Source organism: Myiozetetes cayanensis, unplaced genomic scaffold (genome assembly GCF_022539395.1).
Source record: "Myiozetetes cayanensis isolate MyiCay16 unplaced genomic scaffold, myiCay2020 scf428, whole genome shotgun sequence".
Lineage (NCBI taxonomy): Eukaryota > Metazoa > Chordata > Aves > Passeriformes > Tyrannidae > Myiozetetes > Myiozetetes cayanensis.
In genome coordinates, this window is record NW_026087663.1 from 6,533 (window position 1) to 30,237 (window position 23,705).

The window sequence follows — 23,705 nt, forward strand, 5'->3', positions numbered from 1 at the left end:
GTTCCAATCCCCTCCCAGTGGCTCCCAGTGCTCCCAGTGTTCCCAGTAACCTGTGTGGAGTGGTGCCCCGAGCCCAGGTGGGCGCTGAGCCCCTGGGCCAGGTTGGGGTCAGCCCCCAATCCCTCCCAGTGCCCCCAGTCCCTCCCAGTTTGTTCCAACCCCTCCCAGTTGGTTCCAATGCCCTCCAATCCCCTCCCAGTGGCTCCCAGTGCTCCCAGTGTTCCCAGTAACCTGTGTGGAGTGGTGCCCCGAGCCCAGGTGGGCGCTGAGCCCCCGGGCCAGGTTGGGGTTGTGCCCCCCAATCCCCTCCCAGTGGCCCCCAATCCCCTCCCAGTCACTCCCAGTTTGTTCCAATCCCCTCCCAGTTTATTTTAATCCCCTCCCAGTGGCTCCCAGTGCTCCCAGTGCTCCCAGTTACCTGTGTGGAGTGGTGCCCCGAGCCCAGGTGGGCGCTGAGCCCCGGGCCAGGTTGGGGTTGTGCCCCCAATCCCTCCCAGTGGCTCCCAGTCCCTCCCAGTTTGTTCCAATCCCTCCCAGTTTATTTTAATCCCTCCCAGTGGCTCCCAGTGCTCCCAGTGCTCCCAGTTACCTGTGTGGAGTGGTGCCCCGAGCCCAGGTGGGCGCTGAGCCCCCGGGCCAGGTTGGGGTTGTGCCCCCCAATCCCCTCCCAGTGGCTCCCAGTCCCTCCCAGTTTGTTCCAATCCCCTCCCAGTTTATTTTAATCCCCTCCCAGTGGCTCCCAGTGCTCCCAGTGCTCCCAGTTACCTGTGTGGAGTGGTGCCCCGAGCCCAGGTGGGCGCTGAGCCCCCGGGCCAGGTTGGGGTTGTGCCCCCAATCCCCTCCCAGTGGCTCCCAGTCCCTCCCAGTTTGTTCAATCCCCTCCCAGTTTATTCTAATCCCTCCCAGTGGCTCCCAGCAATGCCCTCCCAGTGGCTCCCAGTGCCTCCCAGTTTGCCCAGTTACCTGTGTGGAGTGGTGCCTGAGCCCAGGTGGGGCGCTGAGCCCTCCCAGTTTATCCCAGTCCCTCCCAGTGCTCCCAATCCCCTCCCAGTCCCTCCCAGTTTGTTCCAATCCCCTCCCAGTTTGTTCCAATCCCCTCCCAGTGGCTCCCAGTGCTCCCAGTTTGCCCAGTTACCTGTGTGGAGTGGTGCCCCGAGCCCAGGTGGGCGCTGAGCCCCCGGGCCAGGTTGGGGTTGTGCCCCCCCCTGAGGGGCACCAGGTGGGCGGCCAGGCCCAGGTAGGCCCCGAAATCCAACTCCTGGCGCAGCGCCTGGGGGGGAAAATCGGGATTTTAGGGGGGGTTCCCGAAATTTGGGACCCCAAAAAACCCCAAATACACAAAATCCATCAAAATTCATCAAAAACCGACAAAAAATTCCCGCCAAACCCCCCCAAAATTAACCCCAAATCACCTTCAAATTCCCCCCCCACAAAAAATTCCCCTCAAATCCCTCCTAAATCCCTTCAAATCCCCCCAAAATCCACCCAAAATTCATCAAACCCAACAAAAATCTCCGCCAAACCCCCAAAATCCCAAAATCTCCCCCAAAAATCCCCTCAAAATCCTCAAAATTCCCTCAAGCCCCCCCAAAATCCCCAAAACCCCAAATCCCCCCAAAAATTCCCCCCAAAATCCCCAAATCCCCAAATCCCCTCAAATCCCCGATCATCAAATTCCCTCAAATCTCACCATCTCAGGAGTCCCCAATCCCGCCCTTCAAGTCACCTGGAATCCCACAAAATCCCCTGTCTCAAATTCCCTAAAACTCCCAAAGTCGCAAATCTCTAGGCGTCCCTGAAGTCTCTAGAGTGCCCCAAGTCCCCAGAAATCCCGGTCATGCCTCAAATCCCCCAAAACTCTCTCGAAACCTCAAACTCTAAACTCCAAAATCTCCTGAACCCCAGAAATCTCCACCCAAATCCCCGAGTCCTCCAAAATCCTCCGTCACAAAGTCCCCTCAAACGCCCTAAAGCCTCTAAAAGTCCCTCTAACCCCCAAAATCCTCAATCCCCAAGAAATTCCCAAATCCCCAAAATCCCCAAAATCCCCAAAATCCCCAAATCCCCCCCAAAAATCTCTCTAAAAATCCCCAAATCCCCCCAAAATCCCCAAAATCCCAAAAGCCCCAAATTCCCCAAAAAGCTCCAGTCACCTTTCTGTGAGTTGATCCTGACGTACTTGCAGGGGCGAGTCCCAGGCCGGATCCAGGGGGACAATTTACCCACGATCAGCGTGTTCCAATCTGGGGAAACACCCAGAATTTGGGCAAAAAATCAACCCAAAATCACCCTGAAAAAATAACAGGAAATTTGGGGAAAAAAATCAAAAAAATTCGGGAAGTTTTGGTTACAAAAAATGAAAAAAATGGGAAAAATGGGGAAAAAAAGGGGAAAAAAAGGAGGAAAAAAAGGAGGAAAAAAGGAGGAAAAAGGAAAGAAAAAGGAGAAAGGGAAAAAGAGGAAAAAAGAGGAGGAAAAAAGGAGGAAAAAAGAGAAAGAAGGGGAAAAAGAAGGGGAAGGGGAAAAAAAAGGGGGAAAAAAAGGAGAAAAAAGGGAGAAATAATTTAAAAAAACAGGGGAAAATTCCACAAAAAATTGGGGGGAAATGATAAAAAAAAAGGAGGAAAAATCACCAAAAAAAATGGGGAAAATTCCACAAAAAAGTGGGGGAAAATGATAAAAAAAAAAGGAGGAAAAATCACCAAAAAAAATTGGGGAAAATACCACAAAAAGTAGGGGAAAATTGTCAAAAAAAATGGGGGGGAAATCACCAAAAAAAAGGGGGATAAATTCGTGGATCCAGGGGGACAATTTACCCACGATCAGCGTGTTCCAATCTGGGGGGAAAACACCCAAATTTGGGCAAAAAATCAACCCAAAAACACCCCCAAAATACCCAGAAAAAATCAGGAAATTTGGGAAAAAATTTGGAAAATTTTGGTCATGAAAAATGAAAAAAAAAGGGGAAAAAAAGGGGAAAAAGGGGGAAAAAAGGGGGAAAAAAGGGGGAAAAAAGGGGAAAAAAAGAGAAATTATTTTAAAAAAATGGGGAAAATTCCACAAAAAATTGAGGGAAAATGATGGGAAAAAAAGGAAGAAAAATCACCAAAAAAACGTGGAAAACTTCCACAAAAAGTGGGGGAAAATCATCCAAAAAATGGGGGGAAATTGCAATAAAAAAGGGGGATAAATTTGTGGATCCAGGGGGACAATTTACCCACGATCAGCGTGTTCCAATCTGGGGAAAAAACACCCAAATTTGGGCAAAAAATCAACCCAAAATCACCCCCAAAATACCCTGGAAAAATCAGGAAATTTGGGGAAAAAAATCAAAAAAATTCGGGAAGTTTTGGTCACAAAAAATGAAAAAAATGGGAAAAAAAGGGGAAAAAGGGGAAAAAAAGGGGAAAAAAAGGAGGAAAAAAAGGAAAAATTATTTTAAAAAATTGGGGAAAATTCCACAAAAAATTGGGGGAAAATGATGAAAAAAAAAGAGGAAAAATCACCAAAAAAAATGGGGAAAATTCCACAAAAAGTAAATTGGAAAAAAATCCTCAAAAAATCAGAAAAAAAAACCAAAAAAAAAGGAAAAAAAAATCCCCCAAAAATCAGATAAAAAATCCTCAAAAAATCCCAAAAAAATCCTCAAAAAATCAGAAAAAAAAAACGAAAAAAAGGAAAAAAAATCCCCAAAAAGTCAGAAAAAAATCCGAAAAAAATCCTCAAAAAATCCGAAAAAAATCCGAAAAATCCAAAAAATCCTCAAAAATCAGAAAAATCCTCAAAAATCCTCAAAAATCAGAAAAAAACCCCTCAAAAAATCAGGAAAAAATCAGAAAAAACCCTCGAAAAATTAGAAAAAAATCCTCAAAAAAATCTTCAAAAATCGAAAAAATCCGAAAAATCTGAAAAATCTCAAAAATCAGAAAATCCAGAAAAATCCAAAAACAAGGAAAAAAAATCCTCAAAAAACCAGAAAAAAATCCTCAAAAATCAGAAAAAACCTAAAAATCAGAAAAAATTGGAAAAAATCAGAAAAAAATCCAAAAAAAGGAAAAATCCCCAAAATCAGAAAAACCCCAAAAATCCCAAAAAAATCACAAAATTCCTCAAAACCCCCAAATCTCCCCAAATCCCCCCCAAACCCCCCGCAGGTCTCACCTCTCCCGGCCAGCACGAGGTCAGAGCGGGTTTGGGGTCCCGGCCGCTCCCGCGCTGGGGACGCTCCAAATTCCCGACGGTGCCGAGGGGTGGAACAGCGGCAGGCACAGGAAATCGAACCTGGGGGAACTGGGATGAACTGGGAGGGACTGGGACAGGGTTGGGGGCACTGGGAGGGGATTGGGGGCACTGGGAGGCGATTGGGGGCCCTGGGAGGGACTGGGGGCATTGGGAAGGGATTGGGGGCACTGGGAGGGGACTGGGAGGGCACTGGGAGGGAATGGGGGCACTGGGAGGGGACTGGGAGGGATTGGGGGCACTGGGAGGCACTGGTTTGAACTGGGACGCCCAAATTCCCGACGGTGCCGGGGTGGAACAGCGGCAGGCACAGGAAATCGAACCTGGGGGCACTGGGATGAACTGGGATAAACTGGGAGGCACTGGGAGGGGATTGGGGGCACTGGGAGGGACTGGGAGGATTGGGGGCATTGGGAGGGGATTGGGGGGCACTGGGAGGGACTGGGAGGGATTGGGGGCACTGGGAGGGCACTGGGAGGCACTGGGAGGGACTGGGAGGGGATTGTGGGGCACTGGGAGGATTGGAGGGCACTGGGGGGCACTGGGAGGGCACTGGGAGGGCACTGGTTTGAACTGGGACGCCCCAAATTCCCGACGGTGCCGGGTGGAACAGCGGCAGGCACAGGAAATCGAACCTGGGGGAACTGGGATGAACTGGGAGGCACTGGGAGGGGATTGGGGGGCACTTGGAGGGATTGGGAGGGGATTGGGGGGCACTGGGAGGGACTGGGAGATTAGCACTGGGAGGGCACTGGTTTGAACTGGGGCGCCCCAAATTCCCGACGGTGCCGGGGGTGGAACAGCGGCAGGCACAGGAAATCGAACCTGGGGGGAACTGGGATGAACTGGGATAAACTGGGAGGGGATTGGGGGCACTGGGAGGGACTGGGAGGGCACTGGGAGGGCACTGGTTTGAACTGGGACGCCCCAAATTCCCGACGGTGCCGGGGGTGGAACAGCGGCAGGCACAGGAAATCGAACCTGGGGGCAACTGGGATGAACTGGGAGGCACTGGGAGGGAATTGGGGGCACTGGGAGGGACTGGGAGGGATTGGGGGCACTGGGAGGGATTGGGAGGCACTGGGAGGGACTGGGATTGGGGATTGGGGGCACTGGGCACTGGGAGCACTGGGGATTGGGGGCACTGGGAGGGACTGGGAGGGATTGGGGGCACTGGGAGGCACTGGGAGGGACTGGGAGGGGATTGGGGGGGCACTGGGAGGGCACTGGGAGGGGCACTGGGGGCACTTGGGAGGACTGTTGGGACGCCCCAAATTCCTGACGGTGCCGAGGGGTGGAACAGCAGCAGGCACAGGAAATCGAACCTGGGGGAACTGGGATGAACTGGGAGGCACTGGGAGGGATTGGGGGCACTGAGGGACTGGGAGGGGATTGGGGGCACTGGGAGGCACTGGGAGGGACTGGGAGGGGATTGGGGGCACTGGGAAGGCACTGGGAGAGGGACTGGGGGGATTGGGGGCACTGGTAGGACTGAGGGATTGGGGGCACTGGGAGGGATTGGGGGCACTGGGAGGGATTGGGGGCACTGGGGATTGGGGCACTGGGAGGGGATTGGGGGCACTGGGAGGGACTGGGGGACTGGAGGACTGGGAGGGATTGGGAGGCACTGGGAGGGATTGGGGGCACTGGGGAGGGCACTGGTTTGAACTGGGACGCCCCAAATTCCCGACGGTGCCGGGGGTGGAACAGCGGCAGGCACAGGAAATCGAACCTGGGGGGAACTGGGATGAACTGGGAGGGACTGGGAGGGATTGGGGGCACTGGGAGGGACTGGGAGGGATTGGGGGGGCACTGGGAGGGACTGGGAGGCACTGGGACGAGGGCACTGGTTTGAACTGGGACGCCCCAAATTCCCGACGGTGCCGGGGGTGGAACAGCGGCAGGCACAGGAATCGAACCTGGGGGAACTGGGATGAACTGGGAGGCACTGGGAGGGATTGGGGGGACTGGGAGGGATTGGGAGGGATTGGGGAGCACTGGGAGGGGACTGGGGGCACTGGGAGGCACTGGGAGGATTGGGGGCACTGGGAGGGACTGGGGGGGCACTGGGAGGGGATTGGGGGAGCACTGGGAGGGACTGGGAGGGGATTGGGAGGGCACTGGGAGGGGCACTGGTTTGAACTGGGACGCCCCAAATTCCCGACGGTGCCAGGGTGGAACAGCGGCAGGCACAGGAAATCGAACCTGGGGGCACTGGGATGAACTGGGATAAACTGGGAGGCACTGGGAGGATTGGGGGCACTGGGAGGGACTGGGAGGGATTGGGGGGCACTGGGAGGAGGATTGGGGGGCACTGGGAGGGACTGGGAGGGATTGGGGGGCACTGGGAGGGCACTGGGAGGCACTGGGAGGGGACTGGGGGCACTGTAGGCACTGGGAGGGATTGGAGGGCACTGGGGGGGCACTGGGAGGGCACTGGGAGGGCACTGGTTTGAACTGGGACGCCCAAATTCCCACGAGTGCCGAGGGTGGAACAGCGGCAGGCACAGGAAATCGAACCTGGGGGAACTGGGATGAACTGGGAGGCACTGGGAGGGGATTGGGGGGCACTTGGAGGGATTGGGAGGGATTGGGGGGCACTGGGAGGGACTGGGAGGCATTGGGAGGCACTGGGAGGCACTGGGGTGAACTGGGAGGCCATCCTGGCGGTGCAGCTGGGACAGCGGTAGCAGGGAACTACTGGGGGCACTGGGATGAGCTGGATAACTGGGAGGGGATTGGGGGCACTGGGAGGGGATTGGGGGGCACTGGGAGGGCACTGGTTTGAACTGGGACGCCCCAAATTCCCGACGGTGCCGGGGGTGGAACAGCGGCAGGCACAGGAAATCGAACCTGGGGGCACTGGGATGAACTGGGAGGCACTGGGAGGGGCATTGGGGGCACTGGGAGGGACTGGGAGGGGATTGGGGGGGCATTGGGAGGGATTGGGAGGCACTGGGAGGGACTGGGAAAGGATTGGAAGGGATTGGGGGCACTGGGGGCACTGGGAGGCACTGGGAGGGATTGGGGGCACTGGGAGGCACTGGGAGGGATTGGGGGCACTGGGAGGCACTGGGAGGGACTGGGAGGGGATTGGGAGGCACTGGGAGGCACTGGGAGGGGATTGGGGGCACTGGGAGGGCACTGGTTTGAACTGGGACGCCCAAATTCCCGACGGTGCCGGGGGTGGAACAGCGGCAGGCACAGGAAATCGAACCTGGGGGAACTGGGATGAACTGGGAGGCACTGGGAGGGGATTGGGGGCACTGAGGGACTGGGAGGGGATTGGGGGGCACTGGGAGGCACTGGGAGGGACTGGGAGGGGATTAGGGGCACTGGGAGACACTGGGAGGGGATTGAGGAGATTGGGGGCACTGGGATTGAGACTGGGAGGGGATTGGGGGCACTGGGAGGGATTGGGGGCACTGGGAGGGGATTGGGGGCACTGGGAGGGCACTGGGAGGGATTGGGGGCACTGGGAGGGACTGGGAGGGGATTGGGGGCACTGGGAGGGGATTGGGGGCACTGGGAGGGATTAGGGGGCACTGGGAGGGCACTGGTTTGAACTGGGACGCCCCAAATTCTGACGGTGCCGGGGGTGGAACAGCGGCAGGCACAGGAAATCGAACCTGGGGGAACTGGGATGAACTGGGAGGGACTGGGAGGGGATTGGGGGCACTGGGAGGGACTGGGAGGACTGGGGGCACTGGGAGGGACTGGGGAGGGGACTGGGGGCACTGGGAGGGCACTGGTTTGAACTGGGACGCCCCAAATTCCCTGACGGTGCCGGGGTGGAACAGCGGCAGGCACAGGAAATCGAACCTGGGGGAACTGGGATGAACTGGGAGGCACTGGGAGGGCACTGGGAGGGGACTGGGAGGGACTGGGAGGGCATTGGGGGGCACTGGGAGGGACTGGGAGGGGATTGGGGGGCACTGGGAGGGACTGGGAGGGCATTTTGGGGTCCCTGAGGGGATTTTGGGGTCCCTGAGGGGATTTTGGAGTCCCTGGGAAGGTTTTGGGGGTCCCTGAGGGGGTTTTGGGGTCCCTGAGGGGATTCTGGGGTCCCTTTGGGGGTTTTGGGGGGTCCCAAGGTCGATTTTTGAGGGGATTTTTGAGGGTTTTTCTTGGGGGGGTTTTGGGGTCCCTGAGGGGATTTTGGGGGTCCCTGAGGAGTTCTGGGGGTTCCAAAATTGATTTTTGAGGGTATTTTTGAGTTGTGTTTTTTTTTTTCTTGGGGGGTCCCAAAGTTGATTTTGGAGACGATTTTTGAGGGGTTTTTTTTGGGGGGGGTCCCTGAGGGGCTTTTTTGGGGCTCCCTGAGAAGATTTTGTGGGGGGGGGGGAGGGGGAGAATTTCAGATTTTTTTCTGGGGGAACATTTTGAGGGGAAAAAAGGGAATTCTGTGGGTTTTTTTTTTTCCGCTACGACCCTGAACCTCTCCTGGACTGAGGAGGTTTTGGGGGGTCCCTGAGGGGCTTTTTGGGGCTCCCTGAGGCGATTTTGTGAGGAGGGGGGAGGGGAAAATTTCGTGGTTTTTTTTTTTTTTCCGAGGAGACTTTTTGGGGAAAAAGGAATTTTTGTTTGTTTTTTTTCCCCCACCTGGCCACGACCCCGAATCTTTCCGGGACTGAGTGGATGTTTGTGGGGGTCCCTGAGGGGCTTTTTGGGGCTCCCTGAGGGGATTTTGTGAGGGGGAGGGAAAATTTCGGGTTTTTCGGGAGGGGGGATTTTTTTTTTTTTTAAGGAAAATGGGAATTTCGGTAATTTTTATCGCCTCACCCCTGCCTGGCCACGGCCCCGAGCGCTCCCGCCACCTCCGGGACGCAGCTCAGGTCCCTCCCGGAGGAGACCCGAGCGGCGCCCGCCGCTCCCGGCCCCGCCGCCATCGCTGCTGCGCCCGAAACCCCGCCCCCCTTCTCCCCTCACGGAGCCGACCAATCAGCGCGGAGCCCGCCCTTTTTTCGGCCAATCAGAGAGCGAGGAGGGCCGTCAATCAAGGAGGGGTGGCCAATGAGGGGAGAGGGGGGCGGGATCGGGGGCGGTGCGGCGGGAAAAGGGGCGGCCACGCCCACGCGGGGCGAGCGACCAATGGGAGAGCGCGGTTGGGCTGTCGATCACTCCCAGAGCCAATGGGAGGGCGGAGCGAGCTGTCAATCACTCCGATGGCACCACCCACCTCCCGGTCCCGCCCAGTGACTTTTAGGCCACTCCCCCTTTATTTCCCATGCAAATGAGATGTAAAATCAGGTCCTTTATTGAGATCAGCGGCGACGGCGGCGAAAACCTGGGGGGGGAAACTGGGAGTTACTGGGAGGGACTGGGAGGGGATTGGGTGTCACTGGGGGTCACTGGGAGTTACTGGGAGGGACTGGGAGTTACTGGTTTGGGGTCTGGGGGTCACTGGGAGTTACTGGTTTGGGCTCTGGGGGTCACTGGGAGTCACTGGTTTATACTGGGAGTCACTGTGGGGGTCACTGGTCTATACTGGTTTATACTGGGAGTTACTGGGGGGGTCACTGGTCTATACTGGTTTATACTGGGAGTCACTGGGGGGGGGGTCACTCACCCTTCCTCCCCTTTTTTTTGGGAATCTTCGCCTTCCTCTTCTTCTTCCTCGGAGGCTCCTCCCCCTCCTGGGAAGGGGGCGGGGCAAGAACCTCATTAAAAAGGGAGGGGGCGGGGCCTGACAGGGGGTGTGGTCACCGAAGCCCCGCCCCCTCTCACCTGATTGGCCGCCAGGAGGGCGGGGAAGGCCCCGAAATGGGTGAGGGTCTCCAGGTCCCCCCCGGGCCCCGCCCGGCCACGCCCACGGCCAAGCCCCGCCCCCTTCGGGGGGCGGAGCCTCCGCAGCGTCGACTCCTCCAAGCGCAGCCTAAAATGGGGGTTAAACTGAGCTTAAAGTGACCCAAAATGAGGGGAAATCGACCCAAAATTGAGATTAAAATGGCCCTAAAAGTGACCCCAAAACTGAGCTGAAATTGACCCAAAATTGAGATTAAAATGGCCCTAACAGTGACCCTAAAATTCAGCTTAAATCGACCCAAAATGAGCTGAAATCGACCCAAAATTGAGATTGAAATGGCCCTAAAAGTGACCCCAAAATTCAGCTGAAATTGACCCAAAACGACCCCAAAATGGAGCTTAAAGTGACCCAAAATGAGGTGAAATCGACCCAAAATTGAGATTAAAATGTCCCAAAATTGAGATTAAATTGCCCTAAAAGTGACCCTAAAATTCAGCTTAAAGTGACCCAAAATGAGCTGAAATTGACCCAAAATTGAGATTAAATTGTCCCAAAAGTGACCCTAAAATTCAGCTTAAATTGACCCAAAACGACCCCAAAATGGAGCTTAAAGTGACCCAAAATGAGCTGAAATCACCCCAAAATTGAGATTGAAATGGCCCTAAAAGTGACCCAAAAATTCAGTTTAAATTGACCTAAAATGAGCTGAAATTACCTCAAAAGTGACCCCAAAATGAGCTGAAATCGCTCCAAAATTGAGATTAAAATGGCCCTAACAGTGACCCCAAAATTCAGCTTAAATTGACCCAAAAACGACCCCAAAACTGAGCTTAAATTGACCCAAAATGAGGTGAAATCGACCCAAAATTGAGATTAAAATGGCCCTAAATTGAGATTAAATCACCCCAAAAGTGACCCTAAAATTCATCTTAAATTGACCCAAAATGAGCTGAAATTGTCCCAAAAATGAGATTAAATTGCCCCAAAAGTGACCCCAAAACTGAGCTTAAATTGACCTAATATGAGCTGAAATTGCCCCAAAACTGAGCTTAAATTGACCCAAAATTGACATTAAATTGCCCCATCATTGAGCTGAAATTGTCCCAAAATTGAGATTAAATTGCTCCAAAAGTGACCCCAAAACTGAGTTTGAATTGACCCAAAACTGATCTTAAATTGACCCAAAATGAGCTGAAATCATCCCAAAATTGAGATTAAAATGTCCCAAAAGTGACCCCAAAACTGATCTGAAAGTGACCCCAAAATGGGCTAAAATCGCCCCAAAATTGAGATTAAATCTCCCCAAAAGTGTCCTTAAAATTCAACTTAAATTGACCCTAAACAACACCAAAACTGAGCTTAAATTGACCCAAAAATGACCCCAAAATGAGCTGAAATTGTCCCAAAATTGAGATCAAATCGCCCCTACAGTGACCCTAAAACTGAGCTGAAATTGACCCAAAACGACCCCAAAACTGAGCTTAAATTGACCCAAAAATGACCCCAAAATGAGCTGAAATTGTCCCAAAATTGAGATTAAATCACCCCAAAAGTGACCCCAAAACTGAGCTGAAATTGACCCAAAACCGACCCCAAAATGATCTAAAAACTGACCAAAAACTGACCCAAAATGACCCAAAATTGACCCAAAATGACCCAAAATCGACCCAAAATGACCCAAAATGACCCAAAACACCCAAAAATGACCCAAAATGCCCCAAAATGCCCGTAAATTGAATTTCCTCCCCACCTGTGCTGCTGTTGGGGGTCTGGGGGTGCCCCCAGGGTGGGTCCCAGCTCGGGGGGGGGTCCCCAAAACCGACCCCAAAATGACCCAAAACTGACCCAAAATGGCCAAAAAATGACCAAAATTGACCCAAAACGCCCCAAAATCCCTGTAAATTGGATTTCCTCCCCACCTGTGCTGCTGTTCCCGATTTGGGGGTCCCCAAAACCACCTAAGAAGTGACCCCAAAATGTCCCAAAATCGACCCAAAATGACCCAAAACTGACCCAAAATCGACCCAAAATGACCCAAAATTGACCCAAAATTGACCCAAAATGCCCATAAATTGAATTTCCTCCCCACCTGTGCTGCTGTTGGGGGTCTGGGGGTGCCCCCAGGGCGGGTCCCAGCTCGGGGTGGGGGTCCCCAAACCCACCTAAGAAGTGACCCCAAAATGGCCTAAAATTGACTGAAAATGGCCAAAAATTGCCAAAAATTGACCCAAAATGACCCAAAATGCCCCAAAATCCCTGTAAATTGAATTTCCTCCCCACCTGTGCTGCTGTTGGGGGTCTGGGGGTGCCCCCAGGGCGGGTCCCAGCTCGGGGGGGGTCCCCAAAACCAACCCCAAACCCACCTAAAAACTGACCCAAAATGGCCTAAAATTCACCCAAACTGACCCAAAATGACCCAAAATGACCCAAAACGACCCAAAATGCCCCAAAATGCCCCAAAATGCCCGTAAATTGAATTCCAACCCCACCTGTGCTGCTGTTGGGGGTCTGGGGGTGCCCCCAGGGCGGGTCCCAGCTCGGGGGGGGGTCCCCAAAACCGACCCCAAACTGACCCAAAAACTGACCCAAAATGACCCAAAATGTCCCAAAATTGACCCAAAATGCCCCAAAATGCCCGTAAATTGAATTTTCTCCCCACCTGTGCTGTTGTTGGGGGTCTGGGGGTGCCCCCAGGGCGGGTCCCAGCTCGGGGTGGGGGGTCCCCAAAACCGACCCCAAAATGACCCAAAATTGACCCAAACTGACCCAAAATGACCCAAAATGTCCCAAAATTGACCCAAAATGCCCCAAAATGCCCGTAAATTGAATTTTCTCCCCACCTGTGCTGCTGTTGGGGGTCTGGGGGTGCCCCCAGGGCGGGTCCCAGCTCGGGGGGGGTGTCCCAAAATGATCTAAAAACTGACCCAAAACTGACCAAAAACTGACCCAAAATGGCCAAAAATTGACCCAAAATGATCCAAAATTGACCCAAATTGCCCCAAAATGTCCCAAAATCCCTGTAAATTGACTTTTCTCCCCACCTGTGCTGTTGTTGGGGGTGTGGGGGTGCCCCCAGGGCGGGTCCCAGCTCAGGGGGGGGTCCCCAAAACCAACCCCAAACTGACCCAAAACTGACCCAAAATGACCCAAAACACCCAAAAATGACCCAAAATGCCCCAAAATGCCCGTAAATTGAATTTCCTCCCCACCTGTGCTGCTGTTGGGGGTCTGGGGGTGCCCCAGGGTGGAGTCCCAGCTCGGGAGGTCCCCAAAACCGACCCCAAAATGACCCAAAACTGACCCAAAATGGCCAAAAAATGACCAAAATTGACCCAAAACGCCCCAAAATCCCTGTAAATTGGATTTCCTCCCCACCTGTGCTGCTGTTCCCGATTTGGGGGTCCCCAAAACCACCTAAGAAGTGACCCCAAAATGTCCCAAAATCGACCCAAAATGACCCAAAACTGACCCAAAATCGACCCAAAATGACCCAAAATTGACCCAAAATTGACCCAAAATGCCCATAAATTGAATTTCCTCCCCACCTGTGCTGCTGTTGGGGGTCTGGGGGTGCCCCCAGGGCGGGTCCCAGCTCGGGGGGGGTCCCCAAAACCAACCCCAAACCCACCTAAAAACTGACCCAAAATGGCCTAAAATTCACCCAAACTGACCCAAAATGACCCAAAATGACCCAAAACGACCCAAAATGCCCCAAAATGCCCCAAAATGCCCGTAAATTGAATTCCAACCCCACCTGTGCTGCTGTTGGGGGGTCTGGGGGTGCCCCAGGGCGGGTCCCAGCTCGAGGTGGGGGTCCCCAAAACCGACCCCAAAATGACCCAAAATTGACCCAAACTGACCCAAAATGACCCAAAATGTCCCAAAATTGACCCAAATGCCCCAAAATGCCCGTAGAATTGAATTTTCTCCCCACCTGTGCTGTTGTTGGGGGTCTGGGGGTGCCCCCAGGGCGGGTCCCAGCTCGGGGTGGGGGGTCCCCAAAACCGACCCCAAAATGACCCAAAATTGACCCAAACTGACCCAAAATGACCCAAAATGTCCCAAAATTGACCCAAAATGCCCCAAAATGCCCGTAAATTGAATTTTCTCCCCACCTGTGCTGCTGTTGGGGGTCTGGGGGTGCCCCCAGGGCGGGTCCCAGCTCGGGGGGATCCCCAAAACCGACCCCAAACTGACCCAAAACTGACCGAAAATTGACCCAAAATTGACCCAAAATGACCCAAAATTGACCCAAAATGCCCCAAAATGCCCGTAAATTGAATTTCCTCCCCACCTGTGCTGCTGTTGGGGGTCTGGGGTGCCCCAGGCGCGGAGTCCCAGCTCGGGGGGATCCCCAAAACCGACCCCAAACCCACCTAAAAACTGACCCAAAATGGTCAAAAATTGACTCAAAATTGACCAAAATTGACCCAAAATGCCCCAAAATGCCCGTAAATTGAATTTCCTCCCCACCTGTGCTGCTGTTGGGGGTCTGGGGGTGCCCCCAGGGCGGGTCCCAGCTCGGGGGGTTCCTCGCTGAGCTCCAGGCGGAGCTCTCTGAGGACGGAGCCGCTCAGGGCTCGGCGGCGCCGCCGGGAGAGCTCCAGGGAGGCAGAGTCGAGACCCTCGGGGGCTGAAAAACACCAAAAAAAATTTAAATTTAGGGTTTTTGGAGGAATTTCTAAATTTTCTATTATTTTTGGAATTTTTTTTTTATTTTTTTGGAATTTTTTGGAATTTTTTTGGAGGTTTTTTTTTTATTTTTTTTTGGCTTTTTTTGGCATTTTTTGGAATTTTTTGGAGTTTTTTTGGAATTTTTTTGGCATTTTTTTGGCTTTTTTTAAGGTTTTTTTCATATTTTTTTGGAATTTGTTTTAATTGACTTTGATTTTTTTTTAACTATTTATTTCAAAATTTTTTTAAATTGTTTTAATTTTTCCTTTGTTTTCTTTTGAATTTTTTTAAATTGTTTTTCTTTATTTTAGTGGGGTTTTTTTACTTATTTTGATTTGATTTTTTTGATTGTTTTGATTTTTTTACAGACTTTTGAAATTTTTGATTTTATTTCAATTTTTGATTTTTTTTAAATTTTTTTTGGATTTTTTGGGGGGAATTCTCTGATTTTTTTTCTGTTTTTTCGGAAGGTTTTGAGGATTTTTGGGGGGCTGGGAAAGACAAAAAAATACATTTAAAAGGGTTTAGGAGGTTGTAAGAATTTTTTGGGGGGTTTTCTAATTTTTTTTAGATTTTTTTAGATTTTTTTTCTATTTCTTTGAGGGTTTTTTTGGGTTTATTTTGAATTTTTTTGCGGATTTATTTTAATTTTTTTTGCATTTTTTCCTGGTTTATTTTGATATTTTTTAAAAAGTCATTTCAGTTCTTAAAGTTGGGGTGATTTGGGGCCATTTTGGGCTGATTTTGGGGTGTTTTGAGGGGTTTTGAGTCTATTTTGGGGTGATTTGTGGTGATTTGGGGCCATTTTGGGGTGATTTGAGGTGATTTGGGGCCATTTTAGGGTGATTTGTGATGATTTTGGGGTGTTTTGAGGGGTTTTGGGGCCATTTTGGGGTGATTTGGGGTGATTTTGGGGTGATTTGTGATGATTTTGGGGTGATTTGTGATGATTTTGGGGTGTTTTGGGGTGATTTGTAAAGTTTTTGGGGTGATTTTGGGGTGTTTTGAGGCCATTTTGGGGTGATTTGAGGTGATTTTGGGGTGTTTTGAGGCCATTTCAGGGTGTTTTGGAGTGATTTGTGGTGATTTTGGGGTGTTTTGAGGCCATTTTGTGGTGATTTGTGGTGATTTTGGGGCCATTTGAGGCCATTTTGGGGTGATTTGTGGTGATTTTGGGGTGTTTTGAGGGGTTTTGAGGCCGTTTTGGGGTGATTTGGGGTGATTTCGGGGTGATTTGTGATGATTTTGGGCAATTTCGGGGTGAATTGGGGCCATTTTGGAGTGATTTTGGGGTGTTTTGGGGTGTTTTGAGGATATTTTGGGCTGATTTGTGGTGATTTGGGGGTCTCTCTCACCGTAGCTGACGGGCACCAGTTTGGGGGGGCGGTACCGGCCCCGCCCCCCGCCCAGCCCGGGGGCTTTGGCTCCGCCCCCTCCCTCAGGCTCCTCCCCTTCCTCTTCCTCCTCCTCCTAAAAGAAAAGAGGGCGTGACATCATCAGGCCCCGCCCACCTCAAAACCACACCCATCAAGCCACGCCCACCCAATCAAGCCCCACCCCTTCCCCTTAAGCCACACCCCCTGTTTAAGCCACACCCCCTTCCCCTTAGGCCACACCCCCTGTTTAAGCCACACCCCCTTTAGGCCACACCCAACATGCTTAAGCCCCGCCCCTTTTTAATTGTGACCTAAGCCACACCCACAAATTAAGCCCCACCCCCTTACCTTCAAGCCACACCCCCTGCTTAAACCACACCCCCTGATTAAGCCACACCCCTGATTAAGCCACACCCCCTGATTAAGCCACGCCCAGCCCTTAAAGCCACACCCCTCCCCTTCAGGCCACACCCCTTTAAGCCACACCCCCATCCCTTTAAGCCACGCCCACTGCTCTTAAAGCCACGCCCCTTTAACGAACCACACCCATTTAAGCCCCGCCCACCAGGCTATAAAGCCACACCCCTTTATGCCCCACCCCGTTAAGCCCCGCCTACCTGGGCGGCCATGTTGGAAGGGGCGGGGCGGAAGCTCAGGGGGTCGTCAGGGCCTGCTTTGATTGACAGGTGTCAGTCAGAGGGGAGGGCGGGGCTTGAGGGGTGGGTGGGGTTTAAAGGTGGTGGGTGGGGTTTAAGGAGTTGTGGGTGGGGTTTAAGGAGTTGTGGGTGGGGTTTAAGGGTTGTGGGTGGGGTTTAAGGGGTGTGGGTGGGGTTTAAGGGGTGTGGGTGGGGTTTAAGGGAGTGGGTGGGGTTTAATGATTGTAGGTGGGGGTTTAGGGTGGTGGAGTGGGGTTTAAGGGTGGTGGGTGGGGCTTAAGGATTGTGGGTGGGGTTTAAGGATTGTGGGTGGTGTTTAAGGGTTGTGGGTGAGCTTTAAGGAATGTGGGTGGGGTTTAAGGGTTGTGGGTGGGGTTTACAGGCTGTGGGTGGGGATTAAGGGTGGTGGGTGGGGTTTAAGGGTAGTGGGTGGGGCTTAAGGATTGTGGGTGGGGTTTAAGGGTTGTGGGTGGGGTTTAAGGAATGTGGGTGGGGTTTTGTAGGAGTGGGTGGGGTTTAAGGACAGTGGGTGGGGTTTAAGGGGAGTGGGTGGGGTTTAAGGGTGGTGGGTGGGGTCTAAAGTCTGTGGGTGGGGCTTAAGGGCAGTGGGTGGGGTTTAAGGGTTGTGGGTGGGGTTTAAGGGTTGTGGGTGGGGTTTAAGGGTTGTGGGTGGGGTTTAAGGGTGGTGGGTGGGGCTTAAGAGCTGTGGGTGGGGTTTAATGATTGTGGGTGGGGGTTTAGGGTGGTGGGTGGGGTTTAAGGGTGGTGGGTGGGGTTTAAGAGTTGTGGGTGTGGTTTAAGTGTTGTGGGTGGGGTAAAGGGTGGTGGGTGTGGTTTAAGGGTTGAGGTGTGGTTTTAGGGTGGTGGGTGGGATTTAAGGGTTGTGGGTGTGGTTTAAGGGGTGTGGGTGGGGTTTAAGGGTGGTGGGTGGGGTTTAAGGGCTGTGGGAGGGGTTTAAAGATTGTGGGTGGGGTTTAAGGGTTGTGGGTGGGGTTTAAGGGTTGTGGGTGGGGTTTAGGGTGGTGGGTGGGGTTTAAGGGTGGTGGGTGGGAGTTTAAGGAATGTGGGTGGAGTTTTGTAGGAGTGGGAGGGGCTTAGGGTTATGGGTGGGGCTTAAGGGTTGTGAGAGGAGCTTGAGTGTTGTGGGTGGGGTTTAAATGTTAGGGGTGTGGTTTAAGGATTATGGGAGGGGTTTGAGTGTTGTGGGTGGGGTTTAAAGGTTGTGCGTGGGGTTTAAGTGTTGTGGGTGGGGTTAAAGGGTGGTGGGTGTGGTTTTAGGGTGGTGGGTGGGGTTTAAGGGTTGTAGGAGGGCTTTGAGTGTTGTGGGTGTGGTTTCAAGATTGTGGGTGGGGTTTAAGGGTTGTGGGTGGGGTTTAAGGGTTGTGGGTGGGGTTTAAGAGTTGTGGGTGGGGCTGAAATTTTGTGGGTGGGTTTAAAGGCCTGTGGGTGGGGTTTAAGAGTTGTGGGTGGGGTTTAAGAGTTGTGGGTGTGGTTTAAAGATTTTGGGTGTGGTTTCAGGGGTGTGGGAGGGGTTTAAGCATTGTGGGTGGGGTTTAAGGGTTGTGGGTGGGGTTTAAGGATTGTGGGCGGGGTTTAAGCATTGTGGGTGGGGTTTAAGGGTGGTGGGTGGGGTTTAAGAGCTGTGGGTGGGGTTTAATGATTGTGGGTGGGGGTTTAGGGTGGTGGGTGGGGTTTAAATTGGTGGGTGGGGTTTAAGGGTGGTGGGTGGGGGTTTAAGGGTTGTGGGTGGGGTTTAGGAATGTGGGTGGGGTTTAAGGGTTGTGGGTGGGGTTTAAGGGTGAGGTTGTGGGTGGGGTTTAAGGGTGTGGGTGGGGTTTAAATGTGTTGGGTGGGGTTTAAAGGTGGTGGGTGGGGTTTAGGGATTGTGGGTGGGGTTTAAGGATTGTGGGTGTGGCTTAAGAATTGTGGGTGTGGTTTAAGGGATGTGGGTGGAGCTTAAGTGTTGTGGGTGGGGTTTAAGGGCTGTGGGTGGGGCTTAAGGGTTGTAGGTGGGGTTTAAGGGTTGTGGGTGGAGTTTTGTAGGAGTGGGTGGGGTATAAGAGCTGTGGGTGTGGTTTAAGGGCTGTGGGTGGGTTTAAGGGTTGTCTGTGGGGGTTTAAGAGGGGTGGGTGGGGTTTAAGGGCAGTGGGTGGGGTTTAAGCATTGTGGGTGGGGTTTAAGAGTTGTGGGTGGGGTTTAAGGGTGGTGGGTGGGGTTTAACGGCTGTGGGTGGGGCTTAAGGATTGTGGGTGGGGTTTAAGGGTTGTGGGTGGGGTTTAAGGATTGTGGGTGGGGTTTAAGGGTTATGGGTGGGGTTTAAAGGTGGTGGGTGGGGTTTAAAGGTGGTGGGTGGGGTTTAGGGATTGTGGGGTGGGGTTTAAGGATTGTGGGTGGGGTTTAAGGGTTATGGGTGGGGTTTAAAGGTGGTGGGTGGGGTTTAAAGGTGGTGGGTGGGGTTTAGGGATTGTGGGTGGGGTTTAAGGATTGTGGGTGTGGCTTAAGAATTGTGGGTGTGGTTTAAGGGTTGTGGGTGGGGCTTAAGTGTTGTGGGTGGGGTTTAAGGGTTGTGGGCGGGGCTCAAGGCTCATAGGTCAGGTTTAAGGGTTGTGGGTGTGGCCAAACTGACCCCGCCCCCCCTGGGCCGCCGCCCGCAGCAGCTTCTCCAGTTGGTACTTGAGGCCCAGCTCGAGGGGGCGGAGCTTCTCCAGCACCTGCCGGGGGGCGGGGCTTAACAGGAGGGGGAGGGGCCAGGATGGCCCAAAAACCCCCTCAGGGACCCCCAAATTCACCTCAGGGACCCCAAAACATCCTCAGGGACCCCCAAAATTCACTCAGGGACCTCCAAAACCACCTCAGGGACCCCTAAATTCACCTCAGGGACTCCAAAACCACCTCAGGGACCTCCAAAACCACCTCAGGGACCTCCAAAACCACCTCAGGGACCTCCAAAACCCCTCAGGGACCCCCAAAATCCCCTCAGGGACCCCCAAAACCCCCTCAGGGACCTCCAAAACCCCAAAGGGACCCCCAAATCCACTCAGGGACCCCTAAATTCACCTCAGGGACCCGAAAACCTCCCAGGGACCCCAAAAACCCTCCCAGGGACCCCAAAAACCCTTTAAGGGACCCCCCAAAACCCCCTCAGGGACCCCCAAAAACCCTCAGGAACCCCTGAAATCCACTCAGGGACCCCCAAATTCACCTCAGAGACCCCCAAATTCACCTCAGGGACCCCAAAAACCCTTTAGGGGACCCCCAAAAACCCCTCAGGGACCCCAAAAACCCTCCCAGGGACCTCAAAATTCACCTCAGGGACCCCAAAAACCCTTTAAGGGATCCCCAAAACCACCTCAGGGACTTCCAAAACCCCATCAGGGTCCCAAAACCCCTCAGGGACCCCAAAACATCCTCAAGGACACCAAAACCCCCCTCAGGGACCCCCAAAATCCCCGTAAGGGACCCCAAAATCTCCTTAAGGGACCCCCAAACTCCCTCAGGGACCCCAAAATTCATCTCAGGGACCCCAAAAACCCTTTAAGGGACCCCCAAAACTCCCTCAGGGACCCCAAAATCCTTCCCAGGGACCCCCAAAACCCCCTCAGCGACCCCAAAAACCCTCCCAGGGACCCCAAAAACCCCCAAAGGGAACCCAAAAACCCTCCCAGGGACCCCCCAAAACCCCTTCAGGGTCCCAAAAACCCTCCCAGGGACCCCCAAAAACCCTCCCAGGGACCCCAAAAACCCTCCCAGGGACCCCAAACTCCCTCAGGGACCCCAAAAACCCCCAAAGGGATCCCAAAAACCCTCCCAGAGACCCCAAAATCCCCTCAGGGACCCCCAAAAAACCATCAGGGACCCCCAAAAACCCCTCAGGGACGTCCAAAACCCCATCAAGGACCCCAAACCCCCTCAGGGACCCCAAAAACCCTCCCAGGGACCCCCCAAAAACCCCTTCAGGGTCCCAAAACCCCTCAGGGACCCCCAAATCTCCTCCAATTCCCCCCCAGGACCCCCCAAATCCCCTCAAATCCCCCCAGGACCCCTCCAAGGCCCCTTTAACCCCCTCAAATCCTCCCCAAATCCCCCTAGGACCCCCAAACCCCCTCAAATCCTCCCCAAATCCCCTAACTTCCCCCAAATCCCCTTAAATCCCCCCGATCCCTCAAATCCCCCAAATCCCCTCCAACCCCTCTAGGACCCCCAAAGCCCCCAAATCCCCCAACCCCTCAAGTTCCCCCAGACCCCCCAAAATCCCCCTCTCACCACTCTGGTCTCGATCACCCTGGGTAGGGTCCCCGAGTCCCCAGGGACCCCAAATCCCCAAAATCCCCAAAATCCCCTCAAATCCCCAAATCCCTCAAAATCCCCAACAGGACCCTTTAACCCCCCAATTCCCCCCAAATCCCCCAAATCCCCCTCTCACCACTCTGGTCTCGATCAGCCTGGGCAGGGGCCCCCTGAGACCCCCAGGGACCCCCAAATCCCCCAAATCCCCAAAATTCCCCCAAACCCCCTCAAATCCCCAGGACCCCCAAACACCCCAAAATTCCCCAAATCCCCAAAAATCCTCCCCAAATCCCCCAAAACCCTCCAGGACCCTTTAACCCCCAAACCCCCAAAATCCCCCTCTCACCACTCTGGTCTCGATCAGCCTGGGCAGGGTCCCCCTGAGCCCCCAGGGACCCCCAAATCCCCAAAATCCTCCAAATCCCCTCCAGAATCCCCCAACCCCCCAAAATCCCCCCAAACCCCTCAATTCCCCCAAATCCCTCAAATCCCCCAGGACCCTTTAACCCCCAAATCCCCCAAAATCCCCTCTCACCACTCTGGTCTCGATCAGCCTGGGCAGGGCCCCCGAGCCCCCAGGGACCCCTAAATGCCCCAAAATCCCCCAAATCCCCAAAATCCCTCAAATCCCCCTAAAATCCCCTCAAATCCCCTAAAATCCCCCTCTCACCACTCTGGTCTCGATCAGCCTGGGCAGGGCCCCCAGAGCCCCCAGGGACCCCCAAATCCCCAAAATCCCCCAAATCCCCAAAATGCCCAAAAATCCTCAAATCCCCCAGGACCCCCAAAATCCCCCCCTCTCACCACTCTGGTCTCGATCAGCCTGGGCAGGGCCCCCCCCGAGCCCCCCAGGGACCCCCCCCGGGTTTTGGTGGCCACGAGGAGGGCGAGGTCCTGCAGGTACCACAGCAGGGCCTGGCAGCGCAGGTGGAGCAGAGAGACCCCCTGAAAACGGGGGGGGGACACCCCAAATACACCCAAAATACGTTTAAATCCGCTGAAATCCACCCAAAATCCACTTAAATCCACCCAAAATCCACTGAAATCCACCCCAAAGCCACTGGAATCCACCCAAAACCCACCCAAATCCACTGAAATCCACCCAAAATCCACTTAAATCCACCCAACATCCACTGAAATCCACCCAAATCCCACTTAAAACTGCTGAAATCCACCAAAAATCCACTTAAATCCACCCAAAATCCACTGAAATCCACCCAAAATCCACTGAAATCCACCCAAAAACTGCTTAAATCCACCCAAATCCCACTTAAATCCACCCAAAATCCACTTAAATCCACCCAAAATCCACTTAGATCCACCCAAAATCCACTTAGATCCACTCAAAATCCACTTAAATCCCCCCAAAATTGACTCAAATCCACTCAAAACCCACTTAAATCCACCCAAAAACTGCATAAATCCACCTCAAAGCCACTGAAATCCATCTAAATCCACTCAAAAACTGCATAAATTAACCTCAAAGCCACTGAAATCCACTGAAATCCCCCTCAAATCTATTTAAATTCACCCCAAAACTGCTTTAAATTCACCCAAAGTTAATGAAATCCACTGAAATCCACCCAAAATCCGCTTAAATCCACCCAAAATTGACTGAAATCCACCCCAAATCCCCCCAAATGCATTTAAATCCCCCCAGAACACCCCAAATCCCCCCAAAACACCCCAAATCTCCCCAAAACCCCCTTATATCCCCCCAAAATCCAGTTCAATTCCCCCAAAATCCATTTAAATTCCCCCAAAATTCATTTAAATCCCCCCAAAATCCATTAAAATCCCCCCCAATCCAGTTAAATCCACCCAAAATCCACTGAAATTCACCCAAAACCCACTGAAATCCACCCAAAATTCCCCCAATCCACTTAAATCCCCCAAAACCCCATTTTCACCCCTTTCCCCCCTTACAAAAATCACAAAAATAAAAAACAAAAAACCCAAAAAAACCCACACCGAAATTTCCCAAACCCCTCCAAAACCAATAATACCTAAAAAAACCCCCAAAAAACAACTAAAATAAAAATAAATTAATAAAAAAAATCCCCCTAAAATCCGGAAAATTTAAAAAAAAACCCCAAAAAAATCCTAAAAAAGAAAACCAAAGTAATCCACCACCCCCCCAAAAAACCCCCTCCAAAAAACATTTAAAAAATCCCTCAAAATCCCTTTTAATCCCGCAACCCCCTTTTAACCCTTTATAACCCTTTTTTAAACCCTTTTTAACCCATTTTTATCCCTTTTTAACCTTTACCTGCCGGCTCCGCAGCCGCCCCCCCCTCACGAGCCGCAGCATCTCCCGCCCGTGCGCCGCCACCTCCGCCACCTGCCGGACAGGGTTTTTTTGGGTCGCTTTCATCACATTTTGAATGTTTTTGGGTTTTTTTTGGTTTATTTTTAATTAATTCTCTCACCTGAGCCCGAAGCGTCTCCAGCAGCGAGACCGCCTCGCCCGCCGCCATCTTGAATCCTCCCCGTGAGGGGAGCGCGGCCTCGGCCAATCAGCGCCGAGCGCGCGAAATCCCGACCAATCAGATTAAAGACCCGCCCATTGACGCGCTGAGTGACGGGCGGGAGAACCAATCGTAACGCCGGGGTTGTAAAATCAGCCAATTAGCGAAGAGGGAGGGCGGGGCGTGCGGGTGATTGACAGTCGAGGCGGCCAATGGGAGGCGGGGATTCCGTGAGGGGAGGAGGTTTCGAAGCTCCGCG

At 53.0% G+C, this 23,705-nt stretch overlaps 1 protein-coding gene across 1 annotated transcript; it reads right to left on the reverse strand.

Annotated features, from left to right (window-relative positions):
- Nucleotides 1-1,694: 1,694 nt before the first annotated feature.
- On the reverse strand, nucleotides 1,695-23,484 carry LOC126648026 (neuroguidin-like). The gene is made up of 14 exons (XM_050330674.1): nucleotides 23,408-23,484; nucleotides 23,248-23,319; nucleotides 21,783-21,923; nucleotides 19,318-19,402; nucleotides 16,653-16,705; nucleotides 16,015-16,129; nucleotides 14,459-14,618; nucleotides 9,967-10,114; nucleotides 9,809-9,875; nucleotides 5,007-5,074; nucleotides 4,162-4,222; nucleotides 2,772-2,837; nucleotides 2,154-2,243; nucleotides 1,695-1,726 (listed from the first exon to the last, which is right to left on the reverse strand). Exons 1-14 carry the CDS (start codon nucleotides 23,453-23,455, stop codon nucleotides 1,695-1,697), a joined length of 1,206 nt encoding a protein of 401 aa, XP_050186631.1. The 5' UTR covers nucleotides 23,456-23,484.
- Nucleotides 23,485-23,705: the final 221 nt, after the last annotated feature.

Excerpts from the sequence above, each read along its gene's own strand:
- LOC126648026 (XM_050330674.1), bottom strand. The coding sequence starts at position 23,455 with ATGGCGGCGGGCGAGGCGGTCTCGCTGCTGGAGACGCTTCGGGCTCAG. Across the intron at positions 21,924-23,247 it reads GGCGGCTGCGGAGCCGGCAG|GGGGTCTCTCTGCTCCACCT; the intron begins GTAAAGGTTAAA and ends CCCCGTTTTCAG. Across the intron at positions 10,115-14,458 it reads GACCCCCAACAGCAGCACAG|GCTGCGCTTGGAGGAGTCGA; the intron begins GTGGGGAGGAAA and ends CCCCCATTTTAG.